Raw genomic sequence first — 24,366 nt, forward strand, 5'->3', positions numbered from 1 at the left:
TTACATAGACATATATTTATATGCATATGAATAAAAATACATATACATATTGTACAATATCTTGGCAGAGCGTGAAAACTGCTCTGTCAGCCCAGAAACAGAAAGTAAGCCTCTTTAAATAAGTGCAAAATGTTAATGAGACAAAGAATTGTAAAGCATATATAAAGTCTTTTTTTTCCGAACTTTCTTTCACATTTTGTTTTTCCTGTTAAAATCACACAGAGCAGACATGGAGATAACTTGTGCAAAGACCCATTTATATATATTTATATATAAATTTATATCTATGTACATACAGTTTGTTCATCATAAGAAGTAGCTGGTGCCATTAGCTTGACATTAAAGTACTGCTCAAAGAAAAGAAGTTAGGGCCTCTGCAGGACCTAGGCTGTGCATAAACCAAAGAGTAAACCAAGCAGAATCAGTTTGTTGTCTTCAAAATAAACGGAACATTTTTCTCACAATCTCAAAGGACGAGAGCCGCGAGGAGGCCCGCAATGTTCCTGAAATGGTGGTCTCGCTTAAACAAGTGCAAGATGTCACACACGCAACAAAAGCAACACTTCCACGCTTCAGCTGGAACGAGAAAAAGAAACTAAGACGAAGGCTTTGTTGAACTGATGCAAAGCTTTACCCCATTTCCTTCTGTCAGGGAGAAGAAGGGCCGTCTCACTTATCCGGCTGTCCCCCCTCAACCTGAAGCCTGCATCTAATGAGCTGAGGACGCATTACAGTAAGTCCAGAAAGCATTCAGTGGCTGAAAGTTGAGGGAAAATATGGAGTTTGAGATTTCTTTTGCAACCACTGAACATTTTCTGTCATCTCACATTGGATGGGAAATGAGCTAAGAAGTTCAGTGTCTTCTGTCTTGTGCAGCTTAATGCAAAACAGTAGAAACACTTTTTTTTAATATCCAGCAAAAAAAACAAAAAAACAAGAGAGAGAGACAGCAGAGGAATGAAACAACCTGGCTGTGAGAAAAAGACAAATAAACGAAAAGACTACATTGGCCCTACACGAGAAGCAAGCCTCCTGACCTCTCAGCTCCATCTCTCTGCTCAATATTTGATGCCAGAGCATGTGAATTATGGATGGTGCTTATAGAAAATAATACAGTGTTCAACAACATCACAGGTGCACTGCTACAGAAACCTACGAGTAGATAACAGGGGGATTTTTTTCTTTCTTTTTTTTTATTGCATCGCTGCTGGGCTCTAAACACAGGAGCAACAACAAATCACCAGCTACTGGCTGCTGGTACACGGGTGCAAAAAGGCCCGGTGAGCTGAAGGTCAGAATCTTTCCTGCACTCAGAAAGAAATGTATGTGCAGCCAGAAACATGCCCGGCTGTTTTAAACGTAGCCCCGGCCTTTACTTACAGGCACTCTTTTTCTTTTTTTTTTAAAATTGATGTCATGGCAGTGTCCTTTTTCTTTTTTTTAGCACATGTCAGGCCATCTTCAGTGAGTGTAAGAGAAAGAGAGCAGGAAATAAAACTCACAGTGAGGTGAAATTTAGAAATGAATAGATACATGGGAAAACAGACGAGAGACGGGAGTGAAAAGGGGGCAATAACTCATCTGACACGCACAAATTGAGGGCAAACTGTTTCGAATAGCAGGCTCTCGCGGTTGATTCTGATTTGCTTTGGACAACAAGGAAACCTGGACAAATGGCATCTCATGGGGAAGAGAAAAATGAAAAATACAGGTCATTCAGCCACTTCCTTCCTTCTCATTCAGCCCTGAATGAATCAGACAAATGCTCTGTTAGATCTAACACGAAGAGGGGAATTTAGCTTCAAATCAATCAATTAAAGAATGCAGCTGAAAGAAAGCTGCAGATTATTTCAGGAGGGGAAATAACTTAGGATGTATTTTTCCTGGCTTTAATTCTGAAAATCACCTTCCTAAGAAAATAAACTTCTCAGGAAGGGTGAGGGGGTGAAAGTGGAGGAAATACAGGATGATGTAGAAACGCCATAAAAACATAAAGTGCTTTCAATGAGTGGTGAACGCAGACAGGCTGAGGTAAAGTGTAACAGGAGGGCAAAACAGGGCGGCTGAAGGAAAATCAACAGCCTGAGATTTTCTCATGTAACGCTGCGGCTTACTGTATCCTGAAAAGGTTCAAAGAGATTAAGATTAGGGATGTGATGACCCGGTAAAACAGTACTTAGGTAGCTTTCATGTTGTTGTAACATTTCAAAAATAATAATTAAATAAACAAACCTGAAAAAATAGAAAAATTACACTATGGGTTATGAAACAGCAAATCCTACAGCTGTCAGGAAATCCAGCTGTAGGAACCTCTCAGAGCAACGGCCAGGTGTTTGGGGTGTTCAAGCGGATATCCTCTTTCATCCATTCATCATAGCCGATAAATTAAAAGAAGCTAATAAAAACTAAGGGATCATCACTACATAGCCAATGATTCTGCAAACAAAGACCTTCTTTTATCCTCTAAATGGACCGTTTACCTCGGTGCGAGCAAAGCAGACCTCGAGCAAAAACCAGAAAGTTTCCGGTACCAAAAATCTGCATATTCATCAGTTTTTTAATCCAAACTGCAGCTGCAGCTAACGTTTTTCATCATCAGTTAATCTGACAAATGTTTTCTCAGTTCTTCTTTTAGTATGTGAAAGGTTAGCGCTGCGGTCGCTGTACCATCACAAATCATCTCATTTGAAAAGCTGAAACCAGAAAAAGTTACAGGTTTGTTTTGTTGTTTGTTTGTTTTCTTTTGCTTGAAAAGCGATGATAAACAAGTTATTATCAAAACTGTTGATTCATTTTAATGTGTGATGACTTAACGATGGAGATGCAGCTTAAGCGCAGAGATCTCTGCGCTGAGAGTCGGTGCTTATTCTTTACGCCTCTGAAAACTTTCTCGGTCTCAGCGTCTTGAAGACAAGATTACAAGGTCAAACTGATACCGCTGGCCCGGGTTCAAAGGTCATCTCTCTCAGCCCGACCTCCACTTACTTCACCGGCCAGAGAACGCACGTGAGGCACTTCTCGAGGCTTTATCTGTAAACGCTTTGGCAGACACTAACCAGCCTTCTTTTCAGCTTTCTTTTCATGTTAAACTGTTAGATCTAGATATGTGATTTTTGCACCATTTGTCCAGATCCTACCACATTATGTTTCATACACAAACACAACCAAAGAAACTTTTACAAAAACTACAGCTGGACACCAAACAGACTGATATTAAAATGCTACAGTTCTTTTTTTTCTTCTTATTCTTATTATTATCGTGAAAACACATCAACTAAAATCAAACATGGCCACGTGTACAGGAATAGAAATGTGTACATAAAGCTCTCTTTGAAATACCGCTCTTCTCATTTTTTGTTTTGTTTTTCTTTTTTTAATCCTGAACAGTAAATGAAGGCCTGTATAGAGAGAAAAATCACACACACACACACACACACACTGGACAAAAAGTGAAGAGTCGCTTAAAACCACTGCAAAGAGAGTGGTGATAAAAACATCTGCCTGTCGGAGTTCACGCAACATACACACATGGCATTTTTTTTTTTTCAAAAATCCACAAGTTTGTTTTTTTTATGTGGGAGGGTGAAATCATCACTTCCTACCACATCAAGTCCTTTTCACCATTTTGTGTCAGTGTGCCAAACAGTGCAGTGGCACAAAATGGTGCTGTAAGAAAGCGACTTCCTCTCTTTTCTTTTCTTTTTTTCGCACTTCTATGAACCGGGCTGCTTTCTTGCCTCACTGCAGCCACTCAAGAGTCAAACAGGTGGCGGGGAGAGAGACTGAGGAGAAAAACTCTTCCAAAGACGAGCCCTGCTCCCCCAGTCGTCCCCTGAAAGAGGGGCATTACACTTAAGAAACTGTCTTCTTCCCACCCAGGTCTGCCTCCTTCCTGTCCAGCCGCATGTACGGCTCAAATGCTGAAGAGCCGCAGCCGTAGGAGGACGACAGTTCATGGTGAGCGCTCCCCAGGAGCGGCATGGAGAAGCAGAGGGGGTGAGGTGGCGGGACACCCAGCCGCGGGGAGGGCGAGGTGCCCCCCAGCGAGGGCAGAGAAAGCCCGAACGTCCCTCCTGGTAGGGAGCTGGGAGGAGTGCTGCTGCTGATCCCTGGAGAGGTGGAAGAGCCTCCACCCGGGCTGCTCAGCAGGGAGCCATTTGCTGGATGAGACGGAGGCCCCAGGAGAGAGTTGGGTGGTGGGGGGGCAGGGCCTGACAGGAGGCGCCCCTGCTCTAGGAGGCGCAGGATGTTGCAGGTGGCCAAAGACTCAGACGTGGAGGAGGAGCGCTTGTCTGAATCCTTGGTGGTGTCCTTCTTCTGTTTGGTTCTGCGGTTTTGGAACCACACCTTCACCTGCGAAGGCAAACACAGTCTGTCAGCGGTGGAGTCGGCAAAAATGTTACGAGAAGAACTGAGAGATGATTTTGCCAAGACTCAAAGAATAGGACCAAATAAATTTTCAATCACAGTCGTGAAAACCCTGATTTTATTGCACCTTTTCTTCATTTCAGCACTGGAACGTCTCCAGAATCATCACACTGATTCACTTCATGCCAAAAGCTACACAGCTCCCAAAGTCTGAGGACACTTTGTGACCTCAAGTGCGCTGCAACAGCAAAACCAGTCATAGCCTCAGAACTCCATGAAGAACAAACAGAGATAGTTTAAAATCAAGGCAACAGCAAATGGATCAAATCTGTTGTTTCTGTCTGCAGCTTTGACCACGATTTTGCCCACTTTGTGGCCCTAAGAGGTTTGAAACGCAGAGTCTCAACTGAAACACTGGAAACTAGAATGCAAAAGGAAAAATAAAGTGAAAATTTGAAGCTGAAAGAACAAAAACGCTCTCGAAATCGTTCAGTTTCATCGTTCACAAGACATCGTGTTAACTGCAGCCAAACAGCAAAAGCTTGGTGAACTCTGTCTGTCCTTGTCTGCCATATTTAATTAATGAAGTGCAGCTTTAATGTACAGTATGCTTAAAACTTAGGAATGGCTACGGGGAGGCTGATTGAAGGGAACATAGGGGTCACAGGGTCACAGCTCATAGAGAGACACCTCTGTAAGGAGTCACCCATGAAAAATGTATAACATCCTGACCGAGATACAGCTAACTCCGTGTTTCGCTGCAGGTTCACTGTATCGCAGAGTGTGGCGCTAAAACGAGCAGCGTAATAATTCAGCATTTCCAACAAGCTCTCGGCTTGGTCTAATCAAAAATGAATCAAAATCATCAGCAAAAGGAGTCTGAAACAAGTTCAGGAGAATTAGGAAAGCTTCTGTGGAACGAGACGTTGTTACTTACAAGTATTCTCGTTTGATCTTTACTTAAGAACTACAATTCAAATTAAGGTTATTTCACTTTAATTAAAAAAATAATTAAAATGTTGTTTTATTTTTTAAAATTTTAGCAATTAAATTTATTCTAGTTCATTAAAAATAAAAGTTAGGAAGCTGTATGAAAATAATTTTAAAAAGAAGAACTGGAGCAAAAAACAACTGAAATAAAATAAAAGAGACTTGGAGTATGTGGTTAAAAAAAACTGTTTGACTGATTTTCACCCCTGAGACATGTAAAAAGAAAACTTTTAAAAAGTTAACTAAAACTAAATAGAAACTAGGAAATCCCTCCTGGAAACTGAATCAAAAACAAAATAAGTAAATACATTAAAAGCAAAAATAACTCTGTGGTGTCAGATGTGATTTAGCTTAACAGCCTAAATACTAAAGCTGCTACGCAATGCTCCGTTTGTGCTATAAAAAGCAGTAACTAGAAGCAGCTGTTTTTAATTCTCGCTTCAGACTTTAAAGCTGTTTTGAAAGATTTCAAAGTACATCGACATATAATGTTCATTTACATATTTTCAGTTTCAATTCATCAGCAATTTATAGAATAATTAATCTACAGATTTATTTCTGAACTAAATGATAATCAGGAAGAAAAAGATGCAAATCTGAGCAGTTTTTCTTTCAGCTAACTTCTTACAAGCAGCTTATTTTCTACAGGTGGTGTTTCCTTACATGTCATCCTACCTTCTGATTACTTCATTTTGTTGCTGAGGTTGGAAACCAAGCTAAACTAAACCAAAGAGATCTCCCCAGGGATTTACGGTATTAAATAATATTTGTTAATCATGCCTCGTTTATCGCCCCACTTCTTCTCTGCTCACATCTATACGGTGTAAATTTATCCAACATTACACAACAGACGTTCCTAGAAATCCAGTAATCTAATCCCTGGTAAGAGGGAATTCCTGTTACAGGAGAAACATATAAACCTGTGAAGGATCTGCAGCTCATGGTAAAAAATAAAAGAAAAAAATACTTTCATATGACTGTGTTGATTGCACAACAGCCAAATGACACATACGAAGGAACGTAAAGCTACGTGAGCGTAGATCCACAGAGAAGTTATGCGTAAACTGGACCCACACAGAAAGTGGTCACATGACCCATCGCTCTGACAGAGGGTCTCATAGGAACCTACAGGCTTAAAACAGCATTTCAACTTCATTTCATCAGGCTCACTGAACATGTTTGGCCTGATCTTAAACCTCATTGCTGCTGAAAATCACTGCAGTCCACTGGTAGATTTCCAGCTGCAAGTAAGAAAAAAGGGGAGTCGTCATGACCTGGGGTTTGTGTTGTGTTTGAGCAGAAACAAATTAAGAAAAGAAAGCACAGCAGCTGTGTGCTGAGATGGACTCGATCTGGATGTCTTCTGATGCCTCAGGGGCAACCGACAATGTGTCTGTGGTTCCTAGAAAAGCTATTAATGACTAAGCCTGTGACTGTAAATGCAGAGAAGTTTTTAAAAAGATCACATAAAAAATTAAACCGACTCCACGCGATGGCCGCTGGTGCAGACATGACTGGTATTGGCCTGTTGCTTTAGTACTAAGAAGGTAAATGATCATTGTGGAGAGCAAAAGAGGAAATGTGTTTGCTATAAAGCATTGGATAACCATCCTTTGTGACTTAGCCATTAATTTGGCCTTTTAAATCAATCTGCATTTTTTACTTCTTAATTAACCTCCGAGGACCTGGCGTCCACATATGTGGACATCACATTTTGGGTTATTTAGACTAAAATACTCAATTTTGCTCTACTGATATCCACTTATGAGGACATTATACTGCCATTGTTCTATAAAACTTTTAAACGAATATCCTCATATGTGGCTCTTATGTTTCTTAAAAACAAAAAGAAGGTTAAAAAAAGTTGGTAATTCTTTGTTTTTACATTCATTGGGCCCCAATGACCCCAAATATCAAAGACAAATTAAAAATGCGTGCCGTGGAAGAGTTCTTAGGAGGTTAAGAATAACCAGACTTTTTTGGCAAGTGTTGCACTTCCATGACAAGCAGATATCCCGGGTAAAATTTCAGTTTCCATCTGCTGATCATAAAAAATGCAGATCTGACCAAATCAAATCCCTAGAAATGTGTCCCATGCCACTGGAGGCTTCCATACATGCTCATCTAATCCCGACTTCTGTGAGATTATGGGACATTTAGTAAGAACTCAAGGGCACTTTGATGGTTCCTACGTACACATTTCGATCCTTCCCAAGGACCCTGCGGTCCTTCTAGACTCTTGCTGAGAGACGCTTTTGTTCAACTGGTATCAGCTAACTCTTATCTTCCAAAACATCAGAGCAATCCAGTAAGGCAATAATCTAAAGCTGTTCATTTTTATTCAGATAGTCAGTCTGGCTGGTGTTAACTACAGTGTCACTGTAACAGCTACTAGTTCAAGTGAGATCATAGTTCCAGCTACTGACCGTGACACAAATAATGAGATCAGAGAGGATCCAAAGAATCCCACAGCTCAGAGAGAAATACTGATGCAAGCACATCTTACTGCAAAGACCCAAACGAGGCGCGGGGGGGGGACGGGACGTCAGAGACGGAGATAAGAGGGGAGAAGAGGGGAGGGACAACAGGAGGGTGGGAAAAGCATCAGAAATGATGTGTGCAGCATCATGTCCTTCCTTATAGTCCAGATTTCGTCCTCGTTAGCTCACACACAACCCTCTAAGACCTCTCTCTGTATCTTCACGTGCCTGCCAAATATCCAGTTAAAGGCTTTCACTATGGAGCAAAATCCCTTTCCTCTACCCTCATTGACGTGGGCGTGGCTTCCTCTCCTGCTCACATCAGTATCCTCCTATCCACTGCTCCAAACAAAAGGAGGGAGGGGTGGAAAAAAAGCTTTCCGATGTTTTACAGAGGGAAAATGATGAGAGGAGAAGAAAGCAAAGCTGCCTTTGGTACATCTACACTATTGGATGTAAATCCTTTTTTAATGGGATCCAGGGTTCAGCGTGGAAGCAGAGATTACCGAGGGAGATCTGGATCGGGTGTGACCTGCATTTGCCCTAGACAGGCAGACAGGCTCACCCTCTGCACCACGCCCTAATGCAGTACAGGGGGCATGGTCGGGGAGAGGGTGAAGAGTTTAGGACTCTTCACCCTCGCACCGACCAATATCCATCTCATTGTGTTTTCAGCCCAGACGTCCTTATCACTACATCATGGAATAACAAGAGCTTCATAAATAACTCCTCCTCAAATGCCATTAATGATGAAGAAGAGCTGCTAATAAAGGATCAAATGTTTCTTACATTGGTTGAGCACTCGCACTGAAGCCTTTGCATTAAAACCTCACAAACACATGCTTTCATGCTTTGAAGAGACAGTAATTTACTATATATTATTGCTTTTATAATTATTATTAATAATTACAACTCTGTGGAGCTGTGGTACGCTCTAAAACAGTCTTTTATTAAACATTAAGAAGTTGGTTTATCTATTAAATGATATTTACAGGTGCAGGCAGGCTTTTTGTGAATGTTCTTGTGTGGAAATATGTCATTATGTATATGGCTATTTTGAAAAAAAAATCACATATGCATGTCTGTCTTGACCAGTGGATCTCTAGTTTAGTTTCCAGCGCGCACGTCACTTCTTCTCCCTGAAACCAGCCAATGCTGAGCAACAAAACACAATGTAAACAGTGATGGGGTAAATTCAGCCAGGTTGGGGTACGTTCAACAAAATGGAGAGAAGATGAGGCCGCCGGGCACAGGTCAGAGGCCTTCACCGTGGTTACAGCCAGCTGCAAACAGCAAGGTGGGCAAACCGGGTTAGAGGTAGAAAGGTTAAGCCAGATCAAGACCCAATGTACAGATCAAGTGGGCATATGTGTGTGCACCTAAGCTTTGCTGTATCCAGCTAGAGATGGAGAACTGGAGATCATGAAAAGATTTATTTGTGTTTAGATGCATTTATGATTCTCAATTTCTTAATGTTTTTTTTTTTGTTTTTTTTTTGTTTTTTTTTTGCACTTTGACCCTTTTGTTGTATGCACTTGACCCCCCCCCGCACGATTGAAATCATTAACTACAACATCCCAGCAGCACTCTCTGACTGTATAATGGCTGTGTAATGCAAAGTGAAATGCGGCGCACTTTCTACGACTCCTCCACCCGCTTGTTGCTCCCACTGTGACCCTGTTGAGATCCCCTGATCTCAGGCATGTGACGAACGCACAATGAAAACACTTTTCCATGGAGATTGTACCAGGCGCACCAGGGGCCACTGAACCATATATAATGCAATGATGGATGCTCAACTGTATGTAGCGCAATGGGCCACTGGCGACTCAGCTGTACTGTATGCGATGGGTTGGTAGCGGCTAGCTAATGGGCCGGACCAACTATCTATTATAAACTTACTGTCCTTTTAGTTTGGGGAAACTTACACTAATATCTATAAAACTGTTTCACAAAGATGATCAGTCGTATTTATATCTCTGCACCTAAACTTAAAACTCACCTGTCCGTTTCAAAATAACCATCGTTATATTTGCTCACTTCTTAACCACTACCCTGACATTTGAATCATTTACATGCTTTTATTGTGAAGCCCCGTGGAGCGTTTGTTCTCAAATGCCTGCATAACCATGTTGTTTTAGCAGATGGCATCACGTCACACCGACCCTGGCCTCTCTCCATTGGCTCCCTGCATGTTTTACTTTAACGCACAGCAGAAATGCTCCTCCATCAGGGCCCCTCAGCTCTGCACAACCTGCCTGAGGAGAGACGCTTTAAACCGTCGAGGACTTCCTTAAATCACTTCTGAAAGCATATTTTGATAAACTCATTAACGCAGTGCTGTTGTTTATTTTCCACTGTCTTGTTTGTTGTCTCCACTGTTGCTGTAGCTTTTATAGCTTTTATTCCTTGAATGGTATTTATTAATATTATTGACATTTTGCTTTTCGCCCCTTTCCCCCCCATTAATGTTTGGCTTTCTGTTTTCATTTACCTCCTGTGTCCTGATTTTGTTCGTTTTTCAAAGCACTTAATAATAAGTCTTTTTAAAATGTGCTCTATAAATGAAGTCATTATAATAAAATGAAGTTTTTATGTACACACAGCAGAGGATGTGATCTCCTCATTGTTTCTGGGTATTTCAATATCACTTCTGTCGAGTATCAAAATGTGTGGTTGCAAAGAATCCCAGAATCTGCCCGTTTGAGGTTAAATGTACCAGATTCGATCATTTAAACACGTTCATGCATGAAAAAAATAGTAGTAGTATTGTATTAAAAGTAAAATCACCTCAGTTTAGGACTAGAAATCATTTTCACCTGCCTGATATTCACATCTCCCCTCCAAACTGTTGTCAGCAACACATTTCACCTGACCTCTAAACCTCAGAGCAGCTCCAGGTTCACTCAGAGGTTAACCTCGTTTTATAGAATCGCTGTTAGACATGGCTGCCTAATCCTCCTTAGCACAAAAGCACTCGGGACTGTTATGAGGCCCACCTCTCTCACTCTCTCTCTCTGCCCCTCCTTCCTGTCCTCTGTCCAATGACTGCTCTCCGTTTAAGCCATTACCTCCTCCCCGCGCACACTGCAACGTTAGCGATACACCGCACGCATTCAGCAAAAAAAAAAACTCAGCAGGTGTTTGGATGTGGTCCATGACTTTTTGTGCATGTCACCCCGCAGTCACTTGAATTTCCCATCGCCTTCGGCACATGGTCTCGTCTTGGCTGCGCAGCCTCGTGATGCCCAAATCTGTGACAGTTGTTATTTTTTTTCCATCTTTCTGGGGAATCACAGCTGGTAAAAGCAAGCTACAATAAAGCGCGACTCTACCTTATTCTTAGATTTCATGTCTGTGCATGCATCACCTATAGCACAGGGGGTCCCGCATCTCCTCTGCTCAGCGGCTTTCCTGTTAAAGACTTTAGAGTGTTTTAAATGAGCCAAAATGAAAGCATGTAAAGCCATCTATGCTACTAAAACACTGTCGTTAAGGCCACATTTTAGATACTTGTACTCATCAGTATTTGACTGGATTCATTACCTTCTAATTTATTTAATTTGCTCCGCCTCCACATTTGCTCCGTTTATCTGACTGCTTCCCAGCATTCCCATTTTCAACCACAGGAGTCATTGCAATTGTCAAACTGGAAATCTTACCCAAAAAATAAGGGCCACATGGGAGACCTTTGACCCCTCTAATTGTCTGGCAACTTGGGGTCAGCTTTGTGTGTGTCTGTGTTTGTGTGAGTGTTTGTGCACATGAAGTGAAAACCTCTTGTATCCAGTTCTGCTGATTTCCTATTTCCCCATAAGCTGAAGGATTACAAGTTGCTCCATATGTTTGTAAAATTACCCTCTGCTTGGCTTCACACACTCTTCACTCTGCCAGAAACTGATGAAGCAAGTCAAATCAATCTATGAGAGTGATTAGGGACAAAGGCGGCGAAGAATTAATTGCTGTTATGTTCTGATTACCTAATCAGTTGATTAGATAATCAGAGCTTCACAGGTTTCTTCCTGACCATCGCTAAGTTGGACAAAGTTCCCATTTTGAAGACGACGCTCGAGTTTTAGGTCACTGCGGAGCGAAGAGGAAAGAGTTTGTTTCTTTTCAGCACCAAGTCCAAACATTTAATCTGAAAGCACAAAGGCAGCAAGTGTCCGTCTTTCTGTCTGTCTGTCTGTCTGACAGCCTCCCTTCCTATCTCTTTCTCCATTCTGAGTGTTTGGACAATCGCCGTACTGTGCGGCCGCCTCTCTGCTACATCTGCAAAACTATACGTAATGGCCAGGCCCTCTACGCTCCAGACGATCGGCCAGACAACGTCTGTCTGGGCCGTCATGGAGAACAATACGCACAACGAGCACATTCACTGTAAGCAGACACCCGCAGGAGCACGGCTCGTCGTCTTGTCTCAGAGGAACATAGCTGTCTTTCAGGGATCTATCGGCATGTACGTAAAATCACTTTCTGCTCGTGTTATCAAAAAAGGAATTTTGTATATCTAAAGGAGGAAAATCGGATTTCCCATAGGGCTTAATCAGGTCCATAATACACCTCTCTTGCTATTTCCCACTAAAACATTGACCGTTAAATAATATCATGCAAAGAATTTTGCACAGTTGCACAAGCAAACGGTAACTTCAGTTTCATAAGAGGTCAGAAAGGTTCATCGAGAGCCACGTTTCTCTCCTTTTACCCTCACATAGTGCTCAACATAACAATTATTAATTCATTAATACATTTTATTTATGAACCACTTTGCAAGCTGCTAAGAGAAGCTTTACACAACCGGTTACAAAGCCAAAGTTACAGGTTTTGGGATCCACATTAGATCATCTGTGACCTCTGACCCCTCTGCAGTACAGTAGGCCACAAAACAAAAAGCAACAAACAGCATCATTTGAAGTTTTTACAGCCATTAAACTGCTCTCCAGGCTGTTTGGCATCAAGAGACAGTCCATCTGAGAGAAAAGACATCAGAAAGGGCAACAAACAAAGCATGACACTCATTTTGGGTGACTTATACACCTGCAGCTACATCTGAGAGGTTCACTCTAACACTGGCTGTACACTTCCTTCCATCTATCCAACCATCCACCCATCTTCTACCACTTATCCAGGGCTTCAGGTCACTGGGACAACATGAGCCAGTCCCTGGCTACCGCCTCCAGCTCTTCCAGGGGAATAAAGAGGCATTCCCAAACCAGGTGGATTGCATGTTGGACATACCCAAAACACATACACACTAAAATGTGCTTCTTTTACAGAGTGTTTGGAGGCCAGCAGGGACAGAATCTGACTGGGCCAGAAAACACATGCAAATCATTCGTGTGCACACTCACCTGAGAGCTCAGTGAAGAAAACAAACTAAAGCAGACTGAATGATTTGTTTGGGATAAAAACAAGAGAAAGTTAAGAGCCGATCTGTGAACGAGCTCCACCTGCTCTGATCCAACACTTTTTACATGAAGCCAACTTTGTGTCCCACATACTAAACAATTTAACAGACAGCACACTGCACTGCACAAAACATAAGTTTTTTAAAAATATATTATCACAATATTCTTTTTTAATTCTCTTGACACTGAAATACCTTAATTTACACAAAAAATCTTCTCATACTCCCTTCTTCAATTTTTAAAATAAATAGGCAGTGGAGGCTGATAAAGAGAAGATATAGGAGACACTTTAGACTTAGATTTTACTTTCTGTACACGGAGAAAAAAAAATCTAAGGGTTTGTAGTCACAGTCCTAGATCCTGGAAGAGATTTATTTTGGAGATTTTTTACGTTTCTAACAGCCGAATGTTAAAAAATGTCTAACAGAAATCTAAAATCAGTGTTTATTTGCGGTGCATTCAAACAAATATGTTAAAAAAAGGTGTGCATTTGTGCTAGCATATGCCCAAATGTGCTCTGTTCAGTCAGCTATAAATTATCTATAAAACACGATCTCATCCCTGAACTCTCTTCCATTTGAGGCAGGATTACACCACAGCACAGAAACCATTAAATCCACAGCTTTCTGTGGAAGGGCTGCAGACAACAAAAGGCTGAGACAAAGGCAACCTGTACTTCATCTGGAGGGCAAACACACCACTCGAGCTAGTGGAGAGATTTAAAGAACACACAAGTTTGTTTTTCTTTGTTTTTTTGTTTTTTCCTGGCTGAAAATGTTGTACATGCTTTTATATATTTTGTTTTTTACATTTTTCTAATGCTGACAGGCCATGTGTTTCGTCTGGAAGTGTGAGGTAGAATACACACGATAACACACACACATAATGTGTCCTAAAATACAGACGGTTACATAGACTTTCACTGAATCAACTGATTTCTCTGACTGCCATCCTAAAGCAACTCCACATGCAGGAACACACCTCCATAAACATCCATCAGTCCTCCGTTATCCAACCAAAACTGACCATGAAGGTAACAGAAATGGAGGCTTCATGTACAGTTCAGGCTTTGTGTGTGTGTGTGTGTGTGTGTGTGTGTGTGTGTGTGTGTGTGTGTGTGTGTGTGTGTGTGTGTGTGTGTGTGCTCCAGCCCTTCCTGCTGTGTTGTCCAGTAGCGGGGAGCCACCTGCCGGGATGAAGGGGGAGCTCTGAGCTGGTAACAGATTACAGAGTAACGCGTTACAACAGAGTGAGGGCCACGAGTGACCCTCTTTACACCTGCTTTGTTCATACGTGGACTCAAATGTTTCAATGACGCTGAAGTCTTCGGTTTCTCTGAATTGTTTCAGTCAGAATAATTTAAGAAAAATAACTGTAACTGTAACCCTCATAAATAACACCTGTTCTCTTCTCTCTCACCCTGCTCTTTGTACTCTTTCAGCTCAATGCAGAAAAATCATATATATATATATATATATATATATATATATATAAAATTTAAAATTAGTTTATTCGTATATATATATATATATATATATATATATATATATATATATATATATATAATTTTAAATTAGTTTATTCGTATATATATATATATATATATACGAATAAGCTAATTTAAAATTAACTTCTTCCACACTAACAGAGCTCCACCCATTTTTATGGATAAATGATTGCATATGAGAAGAAGATTTACGCTTTCAAACTCGGGCCAAAATCACCAGAATCAGATTTGAAAGAAAGTGCAAAGTTTACATTTACGTTTTGGAGCTTGGAACACGTGAGAATAATAGTTTTGATATTCAGATGCTGATCAACTGCTGGAAGTGACTTTTACTTCTTATTTATGTGTTTTCTATATTTTTATATTATATGAATCAATTATGGAAATTTGTGTGTTTGTGAGCTGATTCAGGGTCAGCTTGAATACAAGCAATACCGGGAGTTAGGGATTTTTTTAATTTTATTTTTTAATTTAATTTAATGTATTTATAAATGTATTATATATTTTTTTATTTAGTCTTTTTCATTTCAGTGATCACTTGATACAAAAGAGTTTGGCATAAAAAATAACGATGAAAGATGTACAGAGAAATACGCACATTTTCACCATATTTTAATTGGAAGTTAATCATCATCTAAAAGTCGATCATATTCCCACCGAGTAAACAAAATCGAAACTACCCCAAAACATGGACTTTATTCTAAAGTGCTTTAAGCCCTGAGGCCTTCTGCTGTTTTTGCTTTCCAACAGAAATTGTTCACGATAGATAGATAGATAGATAGATAGATAGATAGATAGATAGATAGATAGATAGATAGATAGATAGATAGATAGATAGATAGATAGATAGATAGATAGATAGATAGATAGATGTAATTGAGTTCCTTTTAAACGTAACGCTCTTTAATTGTAGCATGAAAATCAGATTACTGCTCGAAAATCTTTAGAAGCGAACTCAAAACATCAACAAACACCATAAGTCACCAGAAAGCCAGAAAAACATCTCCAAACATCTTCCTTAAAGGGGGTCTGAAACTTATAAGAGCTCCTATCTTTCCTTTGTGATTGGTCGCGATTAGCCTTGAATGGCGCATTTGCCTAAAAACATGGAACCGCCACCGATAGAAAGAGGATAATAATGAGGAAGAAAACGCCTCTAATGCCAACTAAAAGCCTTTCGATCACGCTTAAAAGCTGTTCCCATAGCATTAAGAAATTTCGACTCCGTGGGTTTAATATTTCACATTAAAGAGATTTTTTTTCACTTTTTTTTTCACGTCACTTGAAGGCCAGACAGTTTTTCATTCAGCCAATCCTCAGCAGCAGGAAGCTGAGGCCCTCCCATTAACACCCCTATATGCAGCGCTAATGAGGGACACAGTGGCTGCTCTGTGTTTCACACACGTCCATCCGACCACCTTTATTTGTGAGGGCATGTTTTGAGGTACTTCACAATTGGTTTGCTTCGCGCACGACGAAGATGCGCAAAAGTGCTGCGTGTTTTTGCTTGCAACTAGTGCTTTCACGCAGGCGACGCGTCTCGGTACACAGCAGTGTTAAATCGACACTAGAGAGTGGGTCCACTCCTCTGAGTGTTAAATATAACACTGTTGAGTGTTAAATGAACACTTTTGACAGTGTTATATTTTTAAAAGTAACCTAGTCAGTGTTGAAGATTAACAAAGACTAACACTGAGCAGTGCTGATTTTCTAACACTGAAAAATAACTCAAAATGTTAGAAATATTCCAGTGTTTATATATATATATGAAAAAAACATGAATATTAAAAAGCACACATTTGGACAGCAGAAGTCCAACTCACCTGTTTTAATCTTTAACATAAAGTGCATAAAGTGAAGTTACAGAGGATATAAGTTAATGCTGATTTACATCTGCGCCAAGCTTTTTATTGTTCTACATATGTCAACTTGTCCTTCAGCCAACAGTTTAGCCAGTTGTAATTTGTAATTTAGGGACAATTCTCTGAAACCAGCTCATTTTTAGAAGAAAAGAAAGAAACATAAAGCCTGCTGTGCTGCCGCTGCTGCTAATGCATAACTCCATACAGCTATGACCTCTGTGGTTGGGCAGGAATGAATGACGGGAGGTGGGTTCAGGAAAGAGTGCCATGAAATGTCACGATCTATTTTTTTTATGTTACAAAAACACCAACCCCCACCACCACCACCAATCATTTTCTGTAGTTTTTTTGTTCACTGTGTGCTCAGCCTTGATTCTGTGTGGTTTCTTACCAACGTACAACCAAATAAACGGAATTAATAACTATGTATTTACATTTTAATTATATTTCTCTGCGTTTGCTGACAATTAAAACAATTTGAAAAGACATAAGTGCACTTTGATTGTAACACACAAGCAGCTAATGTGCATCCACATGTGTCACGGAGATGTTGACTCACCAAGAGGCTGTGGTTTGAAATTCATCAAAAAATGCATATATACCTAAATGCAGGCAGAGGTATTTTAAAAGCTCCAAAAATGGACTTGTGGTAGATACTTATTGATCCCATCACTGTGAAAACATGTGTTCTTGAAAACGGACATAAATAAACAATTTTCTGTGGAAAGTTATTCTGAGCTTTGCGACTCCTCGTTTGCGATTGCGATTAAATATTCTGCTCACACCTGTGCTCACAATTAAGAAAACATCTGTCTGTCGCTAATCGAACCCCCGCTTTAGCTAGCCAAGTGTAGCAGAGGGCTGTGATGTTATTAAAGTAGCCTTTGTTATGAGATAAATTTATTGGCTAGGAACCGGCTACTTAACTTAGTAGCTAAGTGCATAGTTGGAGAAAATTTTGTCACGGCTAATTATTTTTAAATATTTATAAACCGTTTTGTTTTGTATCATTTTTTAAAAGTATTTTTGGTCCAGAGCAGCTAGCTCCGTTTTGGCCTTACCTGCGTTTCCGACAGATTCAGCTGTCTCGCGAGCTCCGTGCGCTCGCGCCCCACTACGTACTGGCACCGCTGGAACTCGAGCTCGAGCCGGTACAGCTGTTCGGCCGTGAAGGAGGTCCGCGTGCGTTTGGGCCGATCCAAGTCCAGGCCCTTGGGCAGGACGATCTCTCGGATGGTGCCTTTGGCGTCTGTCCAGAAAAAGAAACGTCGATTCGGTTAAAGTAAGTGTTAACGTGAGGCTGTGGTGGTTATAACATAGCAACAGATAGCTGCTGAAAACGAAACAGAGAAAAACAGCTAAAAACTAGATTAATCGACTTTCCAGCAGCTGCAGACTTCAGAAACAGAACTATAAAGATACTAAACCGGCCAATATACGACTTCAGAGAGAAAACACGGAGGCAAACAGACTCTGTTATCAGTAATGAGCCTGGGTGTTAGGTGTTGTAAATGATGGCACATACTTTTAATGGTATGTTAGTTGAACCAACGTGCCATGTTATCATTAAAACTGAATTAGTTGGGTTTAAACTTGCCCTGCGCCCAAAACGCAGGGACATACATGAGGCTTGTAGAGCTGAGGGCCATGTTGGGTTAACGTGCGTAAAAGATAAATAAATAAATAAATTTTAAAAAACCAAATTTGTGTGACGCATTGTCAAATTTATGGTACTGCGAGTATTTGGCTGTTGGTCAGTTCCTTTAAAAAAATTAAGTGTTGTATCACTTAATTTCTGCCCTGGGTCTTAAACAGAGCTACTAATGTGTTTTGTAACACTGCGACTCAGCTGCACAGAAGCTCTCTGAGCATCGTTTCCACTCCAAGCACCAGGACTGCGCGCCGTTATCTGCCCCGAACATTAGTTAGCGCGCACGGTTTCTATGGGTGGCAGCTTTCCTGCTTTTTCCTTGTGTTGACTTTTAAGTATTATTGTTTCATGTTTGCCATGACTTTTTTCCCTCCCAGAATAATGAAAACACCGGGAAAAAAATAATAATAAATAATTTCATACATTGAATCAGACCTAGTGGAGAGCCGAAAATTAAAAAGTCCTTGATAAAAAAAAAACCCACCCGTATTTCTTAAAAAAGAAAAAATTAAAAAGTTTGTTTGTTTTGTTTTGTGTTTTTAAACCACGTGTCCAGCCCGTGTATTTGTGGTCTCACTGTAGCTACGAATATTTGTTCGTATTTATCACAACGAATGGACGCACCGGCCAGACATGATCCCGTCGTTGTCCACGGTTTTTTCAGGTCATAAAATATGTACTCCAATAAAATATGAAGAGCTTTGAATAAAATATGAAACAAAACCGATTGAACTGGAGGCACATAGTGTTTTCTACGGGCAGGACATTGCTAACGGTAAGAGAAACGCATAGTGTGCGTAAAAACAAAACTCGTTTTTTTCTTTTGTTTGTTTTTTGTTGTTGTTAAGCTGTGCAGTTACATGGACTTGTTCGGCTCCTATAAATGTCAAACACCCTCTTCTTTGTAACGTGGAGTTGAAAATGTAAATAAAACACAGCAGGTAAGTTAAAATGAGGATTGTTGCGTAAAAGACAAAAGGCGGGTTGTTTTTGCGTTTTGGTGACAATTAGAAGCGTCTGTGAAACGCCGTGAATTCATCAGTTATGGTCCCTGCACGCCATGAGCTGTACTGAAAACGCATTTCAATCCCAGCCCTACCAACAGCTCAAACACAAGTGTTTGGTTACCCCCAGGTCCCTGATGCATAATGAGCTCTCCGTCTTTACGCACACATAGTTTATTTGCATAAAGTGTAGCCAGGCAAGGGAAAGGAAGGGGGAAAATCTTCTCTTCAGAGAGGCTAAATCTACTTAAACACAATCATACAGTACATACAGTTTAGATATGTCCTTGCTCGAGCAGCTCGAACTGAGCAAATATTTGCAAGCAGAGGAGGAAGCCAGCGGCTGTTTGCAGACCTGCTGACCTCTCGATGACCTCGGTGGCTCCGCGGAAAAGCCGGCCTCAGCTCGAAAAACAAATCCTACCGACGTTTAACCACACACTATCCCCACCTAAATGGCCTCACAGATCTGTCCTCCAGGCCTCTTTTTCTTCTCAGATGATCAAACTGAGGCAGCACAATAAGGACCGTATGTTCCAGCACTAGGGAGTGACGAGTGCTGAGGATTCACAATGAACACCTGACTGCCAGATCTCTTAATACAGAACTACGTTTGATTCAGTATGTCCATAAATAATCACAAACACTATTTTACATACAGATAAAACGCTCGAATAGAATCACCCAACAATGTTTAATTATGTGCAACAAAGAGTCAGAAATAAAGAATGACTCTGTTATTAATAAGCCGTGTAGGTGCATTTCTACAGGAGCACAGACGGTTTTTAGACCTCTTACATGGACATTTCTCTCCCTCTTCCTGCCATAGCCCTCCTAGTGAACTGTAGTAATTTTAATATTCTCTAAAGCTAAATGTGCTTTTTTCCCCGCTTAGTGTGAGCCATGACAGCGCACGACAAAACGCTCGATGAAAGCTAAAACTAAACCAGCCAGCAGCCACAACATCCTCAGCTTTCTATAACCTGAAAACTGATAGGCCGACATACCGAGTCTGCCCACAGCGGTTACACACTCCTGCGAAATAGATCCCCATCGAAATAACGCTCAGATTTTATTTTATTTTTATTGTCCTCTCTCAATGCAGAGAAGCTGACGTTTATGTTTTTTCATAAATGAAATGCATTCTGGGAAAAAAAAATCCATGCACGAAACTCTTACAATGGCTCACAGTTTTCAAATATTCTAAATATAAATCAATATTTTAAACGAGGTTAAGACAGTTATTTCATAACTCAAATTATATAATTTTAATTTAATTTGCAGCTGGCCTAAAATATGTCTAACTGCTGTTTTATGTATGTTTGTGTATTTTACATACATTTAAAAAAGTACATCATGTACTTTTTTCATATTTTTTTAGCTGTCATCGGAACACATGATTTAAGTTCTCTTTTTATGTTTTCCATGACTCCGAAAGAACTACCAGCAATCATTTACGAACTTTAAGGATTAGAAACGGATGTATTTTATTTTATTATTATTTTTATTTTCTTCTTGACTTCATATTTTATCGGAACTTATTTTCTCACGATCTTACCCAGATTTCTGACCTCCTGCAGGAGAGTGTGGACTTTAACACTTAATGAAATATTATGTATTAATATTTGTAATAATATAATGTTACTGACAGAAAAGGCAATACACACACTTATGTGTGTTTATTTTGTGTGTGTGTGTGTGTGTGTGTGTGTGTGTGTGTGTGTGTGTGTGTGTGTGTGTGTGTGTGTTTTAAAATATATATCAGTTCTTTTGCACAAACAGCGCGACTTCTCCCTGATTTTAAGTTTTAAGCCTTTCTTTTACTTCCTGCACCTCTCAGCTGTGATTTGAAGCAGCTGCACTCACTATCGCTTAAAGGCAAAATATCCCTGCTGTTAGGAAAATATAAGGCATCATCTGTTTGATGTTTGATAAACTTTCACAGTTTTGACTCCATATAAACACAAGTGTTTCTTCTTTTTATTTAATAGTTTGATATGATATTTAAAACATTTCCAGGAAAATTCTTACCACTGTCTAAAGTGTGTATATTTTATTTTAAATGCATTGCCTGGCTGCACTGTGTATCTGAAGTTAGTCTATAATCTAAACTGTTTTTGTTGTACATCCACTTAATTTATTTATGATACTCGTGCGTAAAATTTGACAGATCTTTGTCTGATCAGCAGTTTTAAGCACAGGACTAATCTCTTCGTTTTGTCCACTCACCTCTTACTAAAATTCTCCGGCAGTAGTCAGGGTCCACTCCCAAAAGTTTGTCATGCCCGTCTTCGCTGGAGGAAGTCGGCGTGGATGCTGATGTTCCCGGGGTGTCGGTGGAGCTCTGAACCGGAGACCGGTTCCCTATCTCGGAGCGACACTTTGTTTCCATCCTGTCCGGACACAGTGGGTTGGGACCACAGCGGTGGTTCCCATCGCCCATAGTCGTGGCCTGGTCAAACATCTACAAGTAAGTTACAATCTATAAGATTAGCTTTATCTCTCCCTCCTTACGTCACTTCCACTCAATCCTCTCTTTCTACTTTCTTCACCTCTTTGAAAATGTTCTCCAGAGACGAGGAGAGCATGCCCCCCTCTCCCTCCAAAATAAAGTAGATCCAGTTACAAAGGAACCATGTGGTCCTGCAAAGGGACCGTGGTGAGCTTCAGGTGTTGCTGCATGACGCACGGTCCGGAGTCCAAAACCGAAGCAAGAGTTAGCCGGGCCTAGGGGGGGTGAGAGCGAAAAAGAGACCTCGATATATTTTCTCTAACTATACGAGGTGCAGGAGGAATGCATGGTGCGGGCTGCAAGGGGGGCAACAAGATCTACGGAGGAGCGGGGAGGTGCCACTCACACACTGCTCACCCACATAGAAATAAAGTGTGAGGAGGCGCTGAAAACCCCCCCACAGCGGCCACAGTTCACCGTGCAGAAGTCAGGAAGGAAAGTTTCTCCTGGTTTGTCCAGCGCAGCAGCCTGTTCACTCCTGGTCAGATCGGCTGCCTCTGCAGATCCGTGACTGCATGTTGATGATGATGATGGTGAGATGGTCACATAAGGGGGTCGTCCTTCTCCTGCTTTTGAAAGGCGCACAAACAAAAAAAATGTCTGTGTTGAGACCCTTCTAGAGGGTGTCGGGTAATGGGGTCACATTTGCTCGCAGAGTCTCGAGCACTCTTGTTGGTTTGTTGACAATTTGCTTTACAGCTGAAACATCACGTCTGAGCGGGGCGGCTCGAGCACCCTGCCTACATCAGAGCAGGAGAGACGGTGCTGTGTGGATAGCATTTGTGGTGACACGGTGCACTTTACAGAGGCAGGAACCAGACGTCATTTCCTGCCCGCACAGAGTCGCTCTCCCATTGGTCTACCGGCAGGGCATGTTTTCACTAGAGGATAAGCGGCGCTGTGGACTGCGATCAGGCACAGAGATATGAGACGATTATTTTTTTTTCCTGCAGTATTTCTCTGGAAACAGCCCGAAGAAGCAATGCACGGGTTTCCCTACAGCATCAGCACCAGCTCTGACTTTTTATGTGTGTTTTTGTGTTGTTGTACGGCTGAACTCTGAGCTCCTCACTGCGGTCCAGAAAAACAATGAGTGCAGATGCACAATGAACAGTTCTGACCCAGTAAGGTAAAGCCTGAATTATTCTCAATATGTCTCAGTTTAGCTCGATTTTTTTCCCTCACTCGATCAGAGGCACTAGCAATTCTCAATGGAAGCCTCTTAACACCAGGAAAAATATATATATATATATATATATATATTTGAGCTGTGCAGTAAAATATATGCTTAATTTCCTGCTTATTAAATCCTGGATGTTCTTATCGGTCTTTGCCACATATTGGGAATAAACAGAAAGCCCCCTGCCCTGCTTGCATGCTGTGAGCGTTTCTAAATCTATTCTTCATTCATATGAACCTTCGAGTTCCCTTTTTCTTATTGAAATCAAAATATTACGATACTAGTCGTTTTTTAAAACCGAAATCATGATTTGGGGCCATTAAATAAATTTCTATATTACTAGACTGTGCTGTGCGTTGAGGACAGAGTCGCTTCAATACGCAGAACCTCAAAAACTGAGTTGGATTTTTTTCTGAGAAAGTTGTTGTGCCCCTGAATGTTGTTGTGATGAGGCCATAATTTTGTAAAAAAATAAATAAAAAACAAAGCTCATAGCTAAATAAATAAATAAAATACATGTATTTTTTAAATGTGTGGTATCTACAAAATATTTTATCTGCATAGCTTTAGTTCAGAGATTGGATTTTTAGCTTCCAGCCAAAAGCAGCTGTATCCTGAGGATGGATGCAACAGCAGCAAAACACGTGTTTTGAAAATTTAATCCGGTGCCATAGTGTCACAATCTCCACTCTGAAAATGACCAAAGAGTTAAACCAACTGTCTGAATAGGCTTTCCGGTTATTTTGTCCACCCCCTTAGCCTGCACAGAATTGTCTGGTCTTTTGTTTATGATATGGATGGTAAGCACACTGCACGCTGTTAACACACAAATCTGTCACAAGCACTGAGATGAAGCAGCACAAAGTGAGGTTACAATTTGTTTTCCATTGGAGATAAAGCGGCTCATTGCCAGCGCCACTGTATATGCGCGGAGTCATCTTTTCACCGGTCTATTTTCTTCTGCCAGCTTGATGTTGATGGTGCAGCCTGTAGTTTGTTGTGATTGTGAGATAATTTCAGTCGCGGGCGCAACTGAAACATTGGATGGAATTTCCTCTTTACAGGTGAAACGTGTCTGAAAACAGCGCGGAAAAAGGGGGGCATTTTGAATGGGATTATATAATTATAGTTTTGCCGTGTGTGTTTTTTCTTATTTTTCTTATCCGAAGCCGTAATTACTGCGCACAGCCATGGGTCGTTACTCCTTTCAGCTGGCCTAATCTCACAGAGTATGAATAGAAACTGTCAATCAGACGCTGCACTCTGCGGAGAGACAAGAGGGGACTGATTGCTGCTGCACAGCGACACACACACACACACACACACACACACACACACACACACACACACACACACACACACCTTCTTCCTCGTTGTCTCCAATGTTTTTGCCCTCCAAAAAAC

The 24,366-nt window shown here is 40.9% G+C and overlaps 1 protein-coding gene across 1 annotated transcript; it reads right to left on the minus strand.

Annotated features, from left to right (window-relative positions):
• On the minus strand, positions 1-22,543 carry vax2 (ventral anterior homeobox 2). Its single transcript, XM_085266571.1, has 3 exons — positions 21,500-22,543; positions 17,677-17,864; positions 1-4,353 (listed from the first exon to the last, which is right to left on the minus strand). Exons 1-3 carry the CDS (start codon positions 21,732-21,734, stop codon positions 3,853-3,855), a joined length of 924 nt encoding a protein of 307 aa, XP_085122697.1. The 5' UTR covers positions 21,735-22,543; the 3' UTR covers positions 1-3,852.
• Positions 22,544-24,366: the final 1,823 nt, after the last annotated feature.

This window comes from Mchenga conophoros, linkage group LG3 (genome assembly GCF_057382185.1).
Source record: "Mchenga conophoros isolate Kocher_MC1m ecotype Shallow Benthic linkage group LG3, M_conophoros_male_GT1.1, whole genome shotgun sequence".
NCBI lineage: Eukaryota > Metazoa > Chordata > Actinopteri > Cichliformes > Cichlidae > Mchenga > Mchenga conophoros.

Coding starts and splice junctions, on each gene's coding strand:
- vax2 (XM_085266571.1), bottom strand. CDS start 21,734: ATGTTTGACCAGGCCACGACTATGGGCGATGGGAACCACCGCTGTGGT. Junction 17,865..21,499: donor CCGGAGAATTTTAGTAAGAG/GTGAGTGGACAA, acceptor TTTTCTGGACAG/ACGCCAAAGGCACCATCCGA. Junction 4,354..17,676: donor TGAATCTGTCGGAAACGCAG/GTAAGGCCAAAA, acceptor TTGCCTTCGCAG/GTGAAGGTGTGGTTCCAAAA.